Genomic DNA, 17,357 nt, shown 5'->3' with positions numbered 1-17,357 from the left:
GTTTCAGGACCTACTCATTGTCGAAATCATACTCTAGATTTAATACTGTCACATGGAGTTGATGTTGATGGTGTTGAAATTATTCAGCCAAGTGATGATATCTCAGATCATTATTTAGTTCTGTGCAAACTTCATATAGCCAAAATTGTAAATTCTACTTCTTGTTACAAGTATGGAAGAACCATCACTTCTAACACAAAAGACTGCTTTTTAAGTTATCTTCCTGATGTAACCAAATTCCTTAGCATATCCAAAACCTCAGAACAACTTGATGGTGTAACAGAAACTATTGACTCTCTCTTTTCTAGCACTTTAAATAAAGTTGCTCCTTTACGCTTAAGTAAGGTTAAGGAAAACAGTTTGACACCATGGTATAATGAGCATACTCGCACCCTAAAGAGAGCAGCCTGAAAAAAGGAGCGCAGCTGGAGGAAAACAAAACTAGAGGTATTTCGTATTGCTTGGCGGGAAAGTAACATATCCTACAGAAAAGCATTAAAAATGGCTAGATCCAATTACTTTTCTTCTCTTTTAGAAGAAAACAAACATAACCCCAGGTATTTATTCAATACAGTGGCTAAATTAACGAAACATAAAGCCTCAACAAGTGTTGACATTTCCCAACACCACAGCAGTAATGACTTTATGAATTACTTTACTTCTAAAATCGATACTATTAGAGATAAAATTGCAACCATTCAGCCGTCAGCTACAGTATCACATCAGACAGTGAACTATAGACCCCCTGAGGAACAGTTCCACTCATTCTCTACTATACCATCTAAGCTCCTAAAAGAGGTGCTTCCAGAAGTCATAGATCCTCTTCTGACTATTATTAATTCCTCATTGTCATTAGGATATGTCCCCAAAACCTTCAAACTGGCTGTTATTAAGCCTCTCATCAAAAAACCACAACTTGACCCCAAAGAACTAGTTAATTATAGACCAATCTCGAATCTCCCTTTTCTGTCCAAGATACTAGAAAAGGTGGTATCCTCACAATTATATTCCTTCTTAGAGAAAAATGGTATATGTGAGGATTTCCAGTCAGGATTTAGACCGTATCATAGTACTGAGACTGCTCTCCTTACAGTTACAAATGATCTGCTCTTATCATCTGATCGTGGGTGTATCTCTCTATTAGTTTTATTGGATCTTAGTGCTGCGTTTGACACAATTGACCACAACATTCTTTTGCATAGACTTGAACACTTTGTTGGCATCAGTGGAAGTGCATTAGCATGGTTTAAATCATACTTATATGACCGCCATCAGTTCGTAGCAGTTAATGAAGATGTATCCTATCGATCACAAGTGCAGTATGGAGCACCTCAAGGCTCAGTACTAGGGCCGCTACTCTTCACGCTTTATATGTTACCCTTGGGAGATATCATCAGGAAACATGGTGTTAGCTTTCACTGTTATGCTGATGATACTCAGCTCTATATTTCTTCGCAGCCCGGTGAAACACACCAATTTAAAAAAACTAATGGATTGCATAGTCGATATAAAAACTGGATGACGAGTAATTTCTTACTGCTAAATTCTGAAAAAAATAATTATAGGAATTTTGGATAATAGGAATGTTAATTATAGGACCTAAAAACTCCACTTGTAATAACCTAGAACACTGTCTAAGACTTGATGGTTGCTCTGTCAATTCTTCGTCATCAGTTAGGAACCTAGGTGTGCTATTTGATCGCAATCTTTCCTTAGAAAGCCACGTTTCTAGCATTTGTAAAACTGCATTTTTCCATCTCAATGTCAAATACAGAAATGTTAATCCATGCATTTATGACCTCAAGGTTAGATTATTGTAATGCTTTATTGGGTGGTTGTTCTGCACGCTTAGTAAACAAACTACAGCTAGTCCAAAATGCAGCAGCAAGAGTTCTTACTAGAACCAGGAAGTATGACCATATTAGCCCGGTCCTGTCAACACTGCACTGGCTCCATATCAAGCTTCGTATAGATTTTAAAATATTGCTTATTACTTATAAAGCCCTGAATGGTTTAGCACCTCAGTAATTGAATGAGCTCCTTTTACATTATAATCCTCTACGTCCGCTACGTTCTCAAAACTCAGGCAATTTGATAATACCTAGAATATCAAAATCAACTGCGGGTGGCAGATCCTTTTCCTATTTCGCGCCTAAACTCTGGAATAACCTACCTTACATTGTTCGGGAGGCAGACACACTCTTGCAGTTTAATCTAGATTAAAGACCCATCTCTTTAACCTGGCAAACACATAACATACTAATATGCTTTTATTATCCAAATCCGTTAAAGGATTTTTAGGCTGCATTTATTAGGTAAACCGTAACCGGAAACACTTCCCATAACACCCTATGTACTTGCTACATCATTAGAAGAATGGCATCTACGCTAATATTTGTCTGTTTCTCTCTTGTTCCGAGGTCACCGTGGCCACCAGATCCAGTCTGTGTCCAGATCAGAGGGTCACTGCAGTCACCCGGATCCAGTACGTATCCAGACCAGATGCTGGATCAGCACCTAGAAAGGACCTCTACATCCCTGAAAGACAGCGGAGACCAGGACAACTAGAGCCCCAGATACAGATCCCCTGTAAAGACCTTGTCTCAGAGGAGCATCAGGACAAGACCACAGGAAACAGATGATTCTTATGCACAATCTGACTTTGCTGCAGCCTGGAATTGAACTACTGGTTTCGTCTGGTCAGAGGAGAACTGGCCCCCCAACTGAGCCTGGTTTCTCCCAAGGTTTATTTCTCCATTCTGTCACCGATGGAGTTTTGGTTCCTTGCCGCTGTCGCCTCTGGCTTGCTTAGTTGGGGACACTTCATCTACAGCGATATCGTTGACTTGATTGCAAATAAATGCACAGACACTATTTAACTGAACAGAGATGACATAACTGAATCCAATGATGAACTGCCTTTAACTATCATTTTGCATTATTGACACTGTTTTCCTAATGAATGTTGTTCAGTTGCTTTGACGCAATGTATTTTGTTTAAAGCGCTATATAAATAAAGGTGACTTTGACTTTGATTTACACTTATGAACTTAGCCGACACTTTTATCCAAAGTGACATACAGAGACAAGTTCCCATTTTTGTTTATGAAGTTCAGGTTGTTTCCGGTTTAGGTTTTATGTCACTTTATGTCACTATCACAATTTCAGTACTCTGCATTTGTGTTCTTTACCATATCATGCCTCATGAGTTATCTTTTAAAACAGTGATTGAGTATGTGATGAAGTTTGAAAGTGGAAAAAAATAATGAAGAACAAAGTCAAACTCTGCCATTTAATGGACACAGAAGAACTCAGCACAAGTCAGTCATAAGCTTGCTTGTAGGTATAGTTTCTTGTCTTCATTCTTCATCTTTAGTCTAAAAAGCAAAAAAAAATGATTTCGTTAAATGTTTCATAGATGTTATGTATAAAAAGTAACTTTTCTCTACATAATCATCATCTGTTGTTACCTTCCCAGCTTCACGGCTCTTGGCTCTCAGCTTGTTGACCTGGGACTCTGCGATGTCAGCGCGCTCATGAGACTCCTCCAGCTCATGCTGCACCTTCCTGTACCTGGACAGGTGAGTGTTGGCCTGCTCCTCCTGTTAGGATTACACCAGATATCCAACCCCTTTCAGAGCATTGCACTCATGGCACTGATTGTATTGGATAGAAAATGTCTAAACACTCAAGAAATCTGACATTAGACTTACAGCTTCTTCAGCTTGGCTTTTGTAGGCCTTCACTTTCAGCTGCAGCTTGTCTACCAGATCCTGCAGTCGAGTCACGTTCTTCTTGTCTTCCTCAGTCTTTGGGTGTAATAATTGTTCATGGCCTTGGTTAAACGGTTTATCATCATGAAAGGTGTTAAGTGTCTAATTCGCGTGTGGTTTTACCTGGTAGGTGAGCTCCTTCACTCTCCTTTCATATTTGCGCACTCCTTTCACAGCGTCTGTACCACGTTTCTGTTCAGCTTCAACTTCAGCCTCCAACTCATGAACCTTCAGTAGAGAGTTATTGTCAACGGTGAAATCTCTGCCATGACCAGCTCACCTGAGGGTTACTCACACTAGGCGATCTGAACCGTTCCAGAGCACCCCCAAAGTCTGATTCGTTTGACTAGTATAATCTCACTCTGGCTCATTAGAAGGCAACCGTTCCTAGTATGAGTACACCCTAAGTCTGTATTTAGCCTGTAATTTACCCTGGACTCCAGTTTCTGGAGCTGTTTCTTTCCACCCTTCATGGCCAGATTCTCCGCCTCATCCAGACGGTGCTGCAGGTCTTTGACAGTCACCTCCAGGTTCTTCTTCATCCTCTCCAGGTGAGCACTGGTGTCCTGCTCCTTCTTCAGCTCCTCAGCCATCATGGCAGCCTGAAATATTGGCCAATGAAAACGAGCTTACCAATATAGATAGAATTAGCTTCCATGAATGTTCTCTTTGCTACCACATCCAGCTAAACAAGTCAAATAACTGTTTAAATTAGAATAGAGTGACAAAATGCAAACACCCACATCAGTGATGGCCTTCTTGGCTTTCTCCTCTGCATTTCTGGCCTCCTGGACTGCATCATCCACCTCACCTTGAACCTGGACCAGATCAGTCTCAAGCTTCTTCTTGGTGTTAATAAGACTCGTATTCTGCAGGATTTAGGCAGGTAGTTTAATGTATATGTAACTAATGATGTATCGTGTGATCTGAATTTGCTCTTAGTATTTAAGAATCTTTTTGTACTTGTGAATGCAGCAGTGTCACGCGTTCGCTGGCATCCACCAGCTCCTGCTCCGCCACTTTGCGGCCTCTCTCTGTTTGCTCCAGGCCAGCTCTCAGCTCCTCAATCTCTGCTTGCATTAGGCCATTCCTGCGCTCCACCATGGCCACCTGCTCCTTCATGTCGTCCTGTCCTCTGACAGCTTCATCAAGGTGCAGTTGGGCATCCTGTGGCAATGTTCTTTCTTTGTTAGTTCCATGTTATGCTTCAGTTAATTCATGTATCATATTCATTTGATCAAACACTTAAACTACTCTTTCTACAGAGGGATACCTTGAGTTGTCCTTGGACGTTCCTGAGCTGTTTCTGGGCCTCAGCAGCCTGGCGGTTGGCATGACTCAGCTGGACCTCCATCTCATTCAGATCTCCCTCCATCTTCTTTTTGACTCTCATGGCATCATTTCTGCTCCTGACCTCAGAGTCCAGAGTGCTCTGCATGGAGTCGATCACTCGTTGGCTGTTCCTCTTGATCTGTTCCATCTCCTCATCCTTCTCAGCAAGCTTCCTGTCAATCTCGCTCTTCACCTGGTTCAGCTCCAGCTGCACACGGAGAATCTTGGACTCTTCATGCTCCAGGGTGCCCTGCAAGTAGAAAAAGGAAATGATTTACATACTTTTTAAACTTGTCAAATTGTACTATATGCCTCTGGAGTTATGGGAGTATATTTGTGACAGTTTAAGAAGAAATAACATTCATTTAAGGTTTTGAACCACTACATATACAATGTTTTAATATTATTCAAAGCACTGGTGTGATGGTAGTGTTGTAGCAAAGGAATGGCACCTCGGCTTCTTCTAGTGCAGTCTGGATCTCTGATTTCTCAGATTCCACTGTCTTCTTGGCTTTCTCTAACTCATGAATGCTCTTTCCAGTCTCTCCAAGCTGCTCAGAGAGCTCAGAAATCTCCTCTGAAAGTATTTAAAAATCAATTGTACATCATTTTCTGTTTTTAAATGCATCTCTGGTTTTTAAAATCTTTGCTTTAAAAATAGAAGTGCCATTTACGTTGCAGATTCTTGTTCTCCCTCTTCAGGGTCTCGAGGTGGTCAAGAGCTTCCTCATAGGAGTTCTTCATTTTGAAAAGCTCAGTGCTGAGAGAACGAGCTTCTTTCTGAGCAGCTTCTAGTTCAGCCTGGCTTTCCTCATACTTCTGCTTCCACTCTGCTAGGACCTGGTGAAAAAGGTAATCGTTGTTAATTAGCTAAGTCCATGGTTCAAGGTTTAGATTTTAAGATTATCCACATCATTCTCACCTTGTCAAAGTTTCTCTGTTTCTTGTCAAGGTTGGCAGCCAATGCATTTGCCCTCTCCCCATCAATCATCAGGTCCTCTACCTCTGTCTGCAGCCTCTGTTTGGTCTTTTCCAGAGAGGCACACTTGGAGTTCACTGCCTCAATGGATTCTTCAGCATCCTGCAGACGCTGTGCCAGCTTTTTCCTAAAATAGTGGTATTAAATGATGAAATCTTACTGATATTAAATGTAGGGTAGTTAAGACTCTTTTCGTTGCTGTATTTACTTGGATTCCTCAAGCTCCTCAGTGCGCTGGATGGCATCAGTCTCATATTTGGCTCTCCACTGGGCCACCTCACTGTTGGCCTTAGACATTCCACGCTGGAGTTCAGCTTTGGCCTCCTGCTCCTCCTCATACTGCTCTCTGAGCAAATCACAGTCATGGCGGGCAGACTGAACTGCATGAGCCAGAGCGTTCTTGGCCTGTAAGGTGACACATTTTGGGATTTTAAACACTGTACCTTCTACACAATGGTTTGGATTAAAAAAAAACAGAACATTACAATTAATTTATTATCAAAACTAAATAATATTTGCAACTCTACCTTGATTTCTTCCTCAACATGTCTTTTGAGATCCTCAATTTGCTGAGTAAAAGCCTGTTTTCCTCTAGTTAACTGTGAAACAAGTGCTTCTTTCTCTTCCAGTTGACGGCTAAATTCACCTTAGAAACAGGTTACAGATATTAGCATGAACTTTAACAACAGAATATTTGAACTCAGTTTTGTTTTAAGATTTTTTAAATGTGTCGCTTACTCACCATTTTCAGTCTGAAGTCTTGCTCGTTGTGCATTCATGTCGTTCAACTGGCGACTATTTTCATCACTTTTTGCCTTGATTTCACTCAGCTGGTCTTCAAGAGTGCGGCACATCTTCTCTAAATTACCCTAAAGAGATTAGAGATTATATAAATATGTTTTCAAAGATGATTTTGTACTTCTTAATGATCATCTAGTGACATTACCTTTGCTTTAGCCACAGCTTCCATGTTGCTTGTCAAGTCATCAATCTCCATCTTGTATTCACTCTTCTCCTTCTCCAGCTTCTGCTTGACCCGCTGGAGGTTGTCGATCTGTTCTCCGAGTTCAGCCACACTGTCAGCCTGCTTCTTTCGGAGAGCTGCAGCTGTAGCTTCATGCTGCAAGGTGGACTCCTCCAGATCACGACGCATCTTCTGGAATTCGGCTTCACGCTTCTTGTTCATCTCAATCTGAGCAGCAGTGGCACCACCAGCTTCCTCAAGCCTCTCGCTGATATCTTCAAGTTCCCTGGAAAGATCAGCTCTCTGCTTCTCCACTTTGGCACGAGCAGATCGCTCTGCTTCAATTTCCTCTTCCAGCTCCTCAATACGGGCCTGAGTGAAAAAAAAAGATTCTTTACTGATATTTGTATCGTGGATTTTTCCAGCTATGCATCCACTTCACCATTTCACATCAGAAAGATTAGAGCTAGTGTTACCTGAAGTTCTTTGATCTTCTTCTGAAGCTGTGCTCCCAAAGACTGTTCATCCTCAATCTTGCTGAGAAACTGGCTTATCTCAAAATCCTTCCTGTTTTCAAAGTAATGTTGTGTTAAATGTGTCAAATACATATTTTGTGTAGTTGTGTAAAGTTAAAGATCTGATGGTCACTCACTTTTTGATCTTCTCATCTGATAGCTGTTTTTCATTCTCCAGGTCCATTATGGACTCCTGGGCCAGTTTCAGATCACCCTCAAGCTTCCTCTTGACTCTCTCAAGGTCCATACGAAGCTTCTTCTCTTGCTCCAATGAGCCCTCAAGCTATTGTTACAAAAACTGGAACATTAAAATCTGGTACAGAGCAATAAATTTGATTTCTTATTGATGCCAAACATCTTACATCGTCCACTTGCTGCTCAAGCTTTGTCTTAGCTTTAGTCAGAGTGTTGACTTTGTCTTCCTCTGCCTGAAGGTCATCAAGAGTCTGCTGGTGTGCCTCTTGGAGGGCTTTCTTCTCTTTTGTCAGCTTGGCAATGCTCTCGTCTTGAGAGGCCATCTCCTCTGTCAGGTTTTTCACCTAAATGGAAACATTGATAATAGGTTTCATTATCAAGAGCCTGAATCCCAATCTGCAGTGTATATGAAGAGTTTGGTTCCTAAACGCTGTAAATCCATTTTGATTATTTTAGTAAAAATTTGTTTTCTTTACCAAGAAAGTGGCAAGCTGAAAACCACTATTTTCTGTTTCAAACTTTCACAAAGCATCTTTAGTTTATAATAACATTACAAATTTTAATCCAGATTTTGATTTTCAAATATTTATTATAAAATTAATAAATACTTGATCGTTTTTTTGTTTTTGATTTCAAAATGCAATGAATGCATTGAAACAATATGAAAGTGTTTTACACAACAAAATATGTTGATCCACATATGACAGCCTCTTAATTTTGTCAATACTAATCCTATATATAGGATACATTCAAAAATACATTAATCAGTCTTCGCTCCCAAAAATGAATTCAACGCGTCATCTTATTTGCTATAAATTAATTACAACAATAAACGAGAACATTTCTTCATGAACAAGAATAAGAACAGCAATATCACAATAGACCACAGACATTCCAAGATAACATTTCCCTTACATTCAGCTTCCAAAAGTGCATTCGTCTTTGTCATGTTACATTAATTTAGCTGACTAGTGCTATACGCTGTATTAACAAAAACATAAATGCCAAAATGCCAAACATAAAAAAATTACACTGATAAGCTATAACAATAATAATCGAATGCAATTCATCTAATGAACTCGATATTGTGTATCTTGTCAGTGATCTACGGCTCTGTGTATTAAATGCCGCTCCATCTTAAAGCAGAAGCACGTGATGGAGATTTACCAGAGCTATTAATCACAGAATCGACTTTACTGACGACAATCGCATGTGATTTATCATGCAGCCCTTGATTGTTTATCACAAAGTAGATGAGGAAAACTAGGATGCCGGGTGTATTCAAAGCTCCGCTATTACTGTCTAGAGTGCGTGGAATGGTGTGCTGTGGTTGGTGGAGCGGATATATCGCATTCTGCAGAAAAGGGAGACTGGCATTTGACGAGGTTTGGAAAAAAAAAGGGGAAAAAACATAACCTACTAACTCGGTCGATATTGCATTTTCCATCAAATTAAAAACTGCCTTATCAATACCGACCAGATAAAATACTGATTTTGGCAGAAATTTTGGCAGATTTTGGCAGAAAAAAAAGATGTTAATCGGGTTTTGGAACAAATCTCTTCATATACATGTATATATAAATATATATAATATACATAGACACACACACACATATGAATACTGACTTTATTCTCTGTTGCATGTTTTTCCTTCTCCACTTTTGCCAAGGTGAGCTCCAGGTCATCAATGTCTTTTTTCAGCTCAGAGCATTCATCCTCCAGTTTCCTCTTCTTGGCAGTCAGTTCAGCATTGATTTCCTCCTCATCCTCCAGTCTCTCGTTTGTCTCTTTGAGTTTGCCCTCGAGCTGGATCTTGCTTTTGATGAGCCCTTCACATCTCTCCTCAGCATCAGAGAGGCTTTCAGATTCCTGTTCATTGACATGGATATAGTTAATCACTTATGTTTAGGGATGCTTGAAATATTGGCCACCATATCGGTATCAGCTGATAAACTTTAATTTTTCTGTTATCGTTATTAAACTGATATGTGAATACGGCCAATATCTTAGTGCCGATAAATAATGCATTATTTCCTGCAGAGACACTTCAGATGTGCACTGTTGACCATGATGGTTTTTAATTGCTTGAAATATTACTCAAATCCCTTTGAAAAGGAAAATGTGCAGGGCAAGTCTGTCATATTATAATGAGATCATTAGCTATTGTAAAATATTGTAACGGAATCTTTGTTTGCATGTGTTTTAGCGCGTTGTTAAGGAAAGAGCGCATTCACAACGGATCCACACATAATTAGCACAGTCAAGTTCGCTTGTGCATTTACAGTCTTTTGTGCAAATGTACGTTATAATATTGTTTTTATTTAAACATAAAAGTCAGATTTTTCTCATATAGAATGCGTTTGATTAAGCTATATAGACGGCTTAATTAAGTGTTTCAGTTTGCTGTCTATCATCTTTAGCTCAGCACACAAGGCTCAAACAGCAGCATTAATAACATTAACATTAATAACTATGAATGAGATTGTCATATATATATATATATAAACTTTATAATGAGAATTCTATTATAATAAAACGATATGAATTCTTTCGGTTTGGTTTCCATATTTCAGCTCGTTGTTGCAGAAAGAGCCAAGAGCGCATCCACAGCACATTCTGATTAGCACATAACTTAGTTCAGGTTCACGTGTGCATTTGCATCTTTTTGTACATATATAAGTTGTAGTATTATATTTATGTTGTATAAATATCTGAATATAAGATGTGTTTCTTTGTGTGAAAAAAGCTGGCAGCACTTCAGTATACCAGTGTTCATTCTGTGCTTTAGCTGCACACAGACAGGTTAAACAGCACTGCAAAACAATAATAACTATAATTGGGAATGTTATAAACATAATATTATAAAGACAATATTACCGTGATAAAAAAGTTGTGAATTATTTTGGTTTATTTGTCATGTTTCGACGCGTTGTTACAGAAAGATCGTGTCCACGACACATCTGACTATTCGATGTTTGTAGAGCGGGTGCATTGCAATATTGGAAATAGGCTACTTCTGTTTTAAACCGTGAAGGCCAGCCAGTGGATATCATACAAGCAATGTGCAAACTTTGTGCAAGTCAAACATATGCAGGTGAACATCTTTTATCCATGATAGTGAAAGTAAAAACTGACCGCGCTCTCGGCGTCTGACGACACACACATTAACAGCACGTATTCTCTCAGAGACGACGAGAGACGAATCTCCTTATATGTCGTATATATAATTTATTTCTTCAATGTTTCTCTTGTCTGTGCATAAAATAAAGCTGCTCTTTTGCTTCATTGATAAAGTTTTACTGAAGTGTAACAATTTTATTTAGGCTATAGGCCTATAACTCATTGTAGGCTATGACAGACCTGTTTTTAAGATGTTTTTTTTCAGTGAGGAGTAGCTTAAGCTTATAGCCTATTTTTATTTTCCTCACAGGTCAAAGCGTGTCAGTTATGCGTTAATGTGCTATGAAATTGTTGCCAAGCAAATTAATTCTAATATTCATTTAATAATAAAAGTAACCTAATAATGCTAGACAGGAAATAGCAGGCCTACATTAATTGCAAATTACAAATATTCTCAATAATGACAATATTTAGTGATTTTGACAATATCTCTGGCTATAGTCCTTACATGATTATCGTCTTTCAACACACTCCATCATCTTAATGCCCCCCCACACAACCCTATCCACTACACCACTGTCCATGGCATGATTTTTTTTTTTTACACGTTAAGTACTGTTGTCCATTAACTTGTTCCCATTATTGAAGCATTATTTTATTTATTTGTAAGGCTGGTTTATGTTTGATTTATGTTGAAGTGTTTAATGCCTTTTAATGGTGAATCTTTTTTGGTAACGAGGCTTTCAAAAATTATGTAAAATGTGGATTTAGACTTATCTGCCAACATATCGATTATCGTATCGGCCAAAATTTTCATATCAGTGCATGCCTACTTATGTTCATAGCTGCAGGATCCATATTGGGATAAATAAGAGCTGAAATACTCACAGAAGTTACTTGCTGTAGAAGATCGTGTTTCTCCTGAACAAGTGACACCATTTTCTCCTCAAGCTCCTTCTTTTTAGCTAATGCCTTTGTTAAATCTTCTTTCATTTTCTCAAAGTTCTCCTTCATTGATGCCATTTCTTTTTCACTCTCTGCACTCTTCAGAAGAGGCTTGATCTTGAAGTACACCTTCATCCATGGCCAATGTTTTACATTCATGAATGAGCGGATGTTGTATTGGATGGAATAAATTGCCTCCCTGTGTAAATTGTAATCAGTAAATAAGCCCTTATCACACTGTGCAACTAAACAGTTGTGTTTCAGACATTATTGTAAGTACCTCCTCTCCGTCATTTTGACATACTCCTTCCTCATGACATATCCTCGGGCCAAGGCCTGAGTCATGGTAACCAGACTTGATAGTTTTTCATCTCTCATCTCCTCAAGAGTACCCAACAGACCAGCTTTAAAGAACACCTACAAGAACATTTGTAATATATTATTGGTGTAGTGTTGAAGAAGCCAATTAACGCTTTTCAGAGTAGATGTGGCCTGGGATATGGCCCTAATAATAATTGAGATTGGTTGTTCCAGTAATTCCAGTGGGGGAAAACCTATATTATGGCCTATACTATAGTATGGAATGACATTTGGGAGAATTCTGTCCTTTCTTTTTTGATGTAACAGTTTGAGGAGGCACGACAGTGTCTGGTACACAAAGTGGAGTACATATAGAAATGTTTTGTGTAATCTGGTGTGGAATAAGGCTTGACTGACACAAAGCCTAGACTTGAACGCTTATTCAAAAGCTTCAGGCCTTCCTTCCTCATACTGTTGCAGGACAATTGGAAGGACTGAATTCTCTACAATGTCATTGTGTTGTAGCAGAGTAAAAAATTTGAAGGAAAGAGTTGAAATAGTTTTGTCCACATGGTGTATTTGCTGAAAAGCTCACCTTGGTATGTCCAAATTTGTATTGGGTGTGGTCAATATCAATAGAGCCCAAGAGTTTCTCTGTAGCCTTTTTGTTGTCAATGAAGTGTCCCTCAGGGATGACAGCAGCATTTAATACTTTGTATCTAGAGGACATTTAGGGGAAAGTAGTATTCTTGTGAAATATGTTAGGAGGTGAAGATTAGGTAATACATCATCTCTAAGTAAGAAGTTGCAAAAAGATGTCATTACCTCTGCTTGAAATCACCGTAGTGGATTCTGCTGGGGAAACCCTTCGTGCAGATTCTGATGCCCTCCAGCACACCATTACACCTGAGCTGGTGGATAACAAGGAAGTTCTCCATCAGACCTGAAATGCAAATGTTCTTAAGGTTCAGGTTTTTTTTTCTAAACTGTGATTTATTTGAGTTTTCAAGGATCAAGGTTACCTGGAGTCTTGGTTTCATTAGGAATCAAGCAGCGCACAAAGTGAGGGTGAGTGCTCCTCAGGTTAGACATCAGTTTACCCAAGTTTTCCTGTGGAAAGTTTGTGATTAATCTAATCTGTAATGGTGAAAAATTCACAAACTTCAATTAGAGAGAGAATCTGTTTACCCTAAAAACTGCAGACACCGTCTGGAAGGAACCACCCTTCTTCTTGCCTCCTTTCTTTGCACCTCCCTCAACTATATATCAGTGACAGAGGTTTTTTTTGTTAATCTTGTGTTGCTGTTCATTAGGTCCTTCAAAAATCTCTATTTGTGTCTTGTTGATTCTAACTATTCTCTTGCATAGATATACTTCATATTTTAAAACTCCAAAGTCTGTGGCGCTCTGATGGTCTTATTCTTTTTTCTTAGTTTTTGTATAACCAGGTGTCTTGTACATAAGTCAAACACAAAAGAATTGAGGAAATGCAAATGTTTGTACCTTCTGGCACAGCGACATACAGCAAGGCCAGCACTTTGAGTGCTGACTTTTGGTAAAGTTGCACGACAGAGTCGTTCAGTGGATCCTTGTTCTTCTCCAACCAGCCAGTAATGTTGTAGTCCACAGTGCCGGCGTAGTGCACCAGAGAGAAGTGGGCCTCTGCTTTACCTTTGCCAGGCTTGGGCTTCTCGAAAGCTGAACATTTTCCCAGATGCTGGTCATGCAGCTTGTTTTTGAAGCTTGAGTCTGTAGCCTTTGGGAACATGCACTCCTCTTCAAGAATGGAGAAGATGCCCATTGGCTGTTGAAGAAATATTCCCACTCAAGAACAGGCACAGTGAGATCGTTATTTTAATTTACTGAATATCCTCTTACCTTCTCAATGAGCTCAATGCAGGTAGCCAAGTCCATACCAAAGTCAATGAATGCCCATTCAATGCCTTCTTTCTTGTACTCCTCTTGCTCCAGAACAAACATGGTGTGGTTGAAGAACTGTTGCAGTTTCTCATTTGTGAAGTTAATGCAAAGCTGCTCCAAGCTGTTATACTGATAATTCAACAGAAGCAATTATTGCAACTCACTGTTATCTTGTATGTCTTGATTCTTTCAGAGACATTAATGACTGATACTCACATCAAAGATCTCAAATCCAGCGATGTCCAGCACACCGATGTAGTACTCTCTAGGATTCGTCGTGTTCAACATCTCATTGATACGGACGACCATCCACAAGAACATTTTCTCATAGACAGACTTGCAGAGTGCAGAGACTGCATTGTTCACCTGACAGATTCAAAGGTCAATGTATTATTACCCTTACTTCTCACGATGACTATGTCTGAGATATTTCTCACTGCATCCACAAGTTAAATGTGTTGATGAAGTCATCACCTGTGGTACTGTCTGGCCTTTGGTCACCATCTCATTCCCGACCTTCACTCTGGGGTAACACAGAGCTTTCAGCATGTCAGCAGAGTTGATGCCCATGAGATAGGAGATTTTATCAGCAGCTAAGGAAGCAGAGTTTTATGCATTATTGTTGCTAATTAAGTGACCGTTTTTATATGTTAATTTGTGCTCAAATTTGATCTTACCCTCATTGCCGTCAGGTTCGGCCTGCTCCTCTCTCTGCTTCTGTTTGAACTTCATGGCCCCATGATGCATCACCGCACCTGTCAGCTTGTAGATGCTGATCTTCTCATCAGCATTGAAGCCCAGAATGTCAATGGCACTCTGTTTTTACACAGACCAAATAAATCATATAGTTTATTGGAGTACTTTATACTGTGTCATGCACTATTCAGTTAAAGCTTGTGTTTTTCTGATGTTTACTTGCTCAGAAATTTTGCAAAAAATCTAAAATACTACTACTAATAATAATATTGCAGCTATCCACATACATCTGTGGCAATGAACTCCTCCACATCATCGATGCTCTTGACAGTGATTTCACCCTGGCTGATCATTGGATAGTCGTAAGGGTTGGTGGTGATGAGCAGGGCCTCTGTAAAGAATTGATGTGCAGTATGTTGCCAGTGCTCTCAAACATAGAAATAACTGAAACACACAATCCTGTAGATTTCTCACCGAGCAGCTCTGGCTTGTGTCCAGTCATGAGCTGGTAGAAGATGTGGTAACTCCTCTCAGCAGACAGCTGGAATGTTACCCTTGACTTTTCTAGCAGATCTTTCCAAGAAAAGGTGTGGTAAAAAGACATTGTTTTCAATTGATTAACCCACATCTTAAACCCCAAATAAAATGTTTGGCTTAAAACAGTGTTGACTCACAAGTTTCAATATCTGCTTTGGCCAGTTTACCAGTGCCCGAAAAGTGAATCCTGATGAATTTACCCTAGTTTGAAATCATTGATAAAAGCTCAACTGTTTGTGATTGAAAATTTATGATGTTATTAATTATGATTCATCACTGCAACTTACAAAACGAGAGGAGTTGTCGTTCCTTATAGTCTTGGCGTTACCATAAGCCTCCAGCAGAGGGTTGGCTGCAATGATCTGGTCCTCCAGTGATCCCTAGACGTAATTGTAGCACAGTGGGTAGTCATGAGGTGAATCACAAACACTGTCATCAATAACATTGTCTAGAATAGATATTCACTAACCTGCATTTTTCCAGGGCCAGAGTCTGTCTTCTTTGGACCAGCCATCGCAACAGTTGCAAAGTACTGAATGACACGTTTTGTGTTCACAGTCTTTCCTGCTCCAGATTCTCCACTGGAGATTTATATGAGAGCATCATTTAGTCATATATCTTTAACTGATTTACAATCATAAGTGAAAAGCTTCAGGTTGTGTCAGCAGAAGAATATTTACTCACGTAATCAGGACAGACTGGTTCTCACGATCTGAAATTAAACCGTGAAATATTAACAGGATATATAAATATAGGTAGCACTCTATATTAACTTGAAGCTATTAAGTGTTTGTTTGTTTGTTTTTTGCCATTTTTATTAGATTAAAAGGCTATATCCTAAAGTTAACATTTCAGTTATTTATTCATGTACGTAAGTACAAATAGAAGATAAAATAATGCAAACTAATGGTCGTTATCAAACACTTACTAATTGATAATTCATTTGAACTGTACTACTCCATTTCCTCAGCTTAAAACCTCATTTAGGTACCGTTTATAAAGAAGTTGTTAACTAAGGATAAAAAAACATCAGTAATCTTTGATATAAAGATACTATTTGGAGTTAATTGAGCTTTTCTATGAACTCCTTTCATAGAGCAACAGCAATTGATTAACAATGAATTATAGGCTAACACCTCATGCTAGTTATTATAAAGTGTATTTTTCATTGTCTTTTTAACTATTATATGTTGAGACTGCTGGAATCCACTTACCTGTGAGCATGAACTGGTAGGCGTTGTCAGAGATGGAGAAGATGTGAGGTGGGGCTTCAATCCTCTTTTTGCCTCTGTATCCAGCCACAACAACTGCGTCGTACACTGGGAGCCATTTGTATGGATTGACAGTGGCACAGAACAAGCCAGAGTAGGTCTGAAATGGAGATCGTCCAGTTTTACAATGTTTCTGCCCTATTCTAGAAATAAATTATGATTTACTTACATAGATCATCCATGCTGCGTAACGCTCTTTGAGGTTAAACAGCACAGAAGGCTCATTGAGATGGGTCATCATGGCCATGTCCTCCATTTTGTCAAATTTGGGAGGATTCCTTGGGAAGATTTGATCTTCCTTTACTGTGACAGTCTGTAATTAACTTTTTTTTAGACTTTTTGTACACATATTTCTACACTATTAAAGTGAAAAACTTTAACATTTGAAGACTCAAGCACAGTCACATATGAAATATTATTTTTTAATATTTGATACTTACTTTCCCACAGTCAGTTTTGACAGTAGCTTTGCCAGCCTCTATACTAATAAGAGTACTTTTCAAGTACATCTCAGCTGCATCTGTCACGAAGAATGCTGTTTTGGCATCGAATTTAGCAGTCTGAGCCTCAAGTCTCTCTCTTTCTGGCTTCCGGAGGTAAATGGCCGCCGGGCCGAAACACTCCATTTCACCATCTCCCATGATTGTACTTCACTGTGGAGCACAACTGACATTACCATGCTGATATACTTCATTAGGTTCACTTTTTGATTGTCATTGTCTAACTTTCAACTCTAACTCTCCTAATACATTCCAATCAGTTAAACCAAATCATCAACCAAATCATCCCCAGATCATATTGTCACCATCA

At 39.1% G+C, this 17,357-nt stretch overlaps 1 protein-coding gene across 1 annotated transcript; it reads right to left on the bottom strand.

Annotated features, from left to right (window-relative positions):
• Nucleotides 1-3,278: 3,278 nt before the first annotated feature.
• On the bottom strand, nucleotides 3,279-17,200 carry LOC132131796 (myosin heavy chain, fast skeletal muscle-like). Its single transcript, XM_059543917.1, has 39 exons — nucleotides 16,988-17,200; nucleotides 16,717-16,860; nucleotides 16,491-16,647; nucleotides 15,961-15,988; nucleotides 15,746-15,857; nucleotides 15,564-15,656; nucleotides 15,414-15,477; nucleotides 15,214-15,312; nucleotides 15,027-15,130; nucleotides 14,721-14,859; nucleotides 14,518-14,636; nucleotides 14,260-14,409; nucleotides 14,002-14,172; nucleotides 13,627-13,927; nucleotides 13,312-13,382; nucleotides 13,146-13,233; nucleotides 12,949-13,066; nucleotides 12,719-12,842; nucleotides 12,104-12,240; nucleotides 11,767-12,022; nucleotides 9,385-9,627; nucleotides 7,926-8,102; nucleotides 7,701-7,846; nucleotides 7,525-7,615; nucleotides 7,031-7,420; nucleotides 6,827-6,953; nucleotides 6,612-6,730; nucleotides 6,293-6,489; nucleotides 6,028-6,211; nucleotides 5,780-5,945; nucleotides 5,558-5,682; nucleotides 5,047-5,355; nucleotides 4,737-4,940; nucleotides 4,517-4,642; nucleotides 4,205-4,375; nucleotides 3,897-4,001; nucleotides 3,714-3,809; nucleotides 3,471-3,602; nucleotides 3,279-3,377 (listed from the first exon to the last, which is right to left on the bottom strand). Exons 1-39 carry the CDS (start codon nucleotides 17,186-17,188, stop codon nucleotides 3,360-3,362), a joined length of 5,802 nt encoding a protein of 1,933 aa, XP_059399900.1. The 5' UTR covers nucleotides 17,189-17,200; the 3' UTR covers nucleotides 3,279-3,359.
• Nucleotides 17,201-17,357: the final 157 nt, after the last annotated feature.

The sequence above is a fragment of the Carassius carassius genome, chromosome 48, assembly GCF_963082965.1.
Source record: "Carassius carassius chromosome 48, fCarCar2.1, whole genome shotgun sequence".
NCBI classification, from domain to species: Eukaryota; Metazoa; Chordata; class Actinopteri; order Cypriniformes; family Cyprinidae; genus Carassius; species Carassius carassius.
The sequence above is the reverse complement of the archived record's forward strand: the minus strand, read 5'-3'. Positions and strand labels throughout refer to the sequence as shown.

What these genes read in the sequence shown, in the direction of transcription:
- LOC132131796 (XM_059543917.1), bottom strand. Translation starts at nt 17,188, where the DNA reads ATGGGAGATGGTGAAATGGAGTGTTTCGGCCCGGCGGCCATTTACCTC. An exon ending in AAGCTGTGGCTAAAGCAAAG is followed by an intron (nt 6,954 to 7,030) that starts GTAATGTCACTA and finishes TAATCTCTTTAG; the next exon opens with GGTAATTTAGAGAAGATGTG. An exon ending in TGAAGGAGCTCACCTACCAG is followed by an intron (nt 3,810 to 3,896) that starts GTAAAACCACAC and finishes TTACACCCAAAG; the next exon opens with ACTGAGGAAGACAAGAAGAA.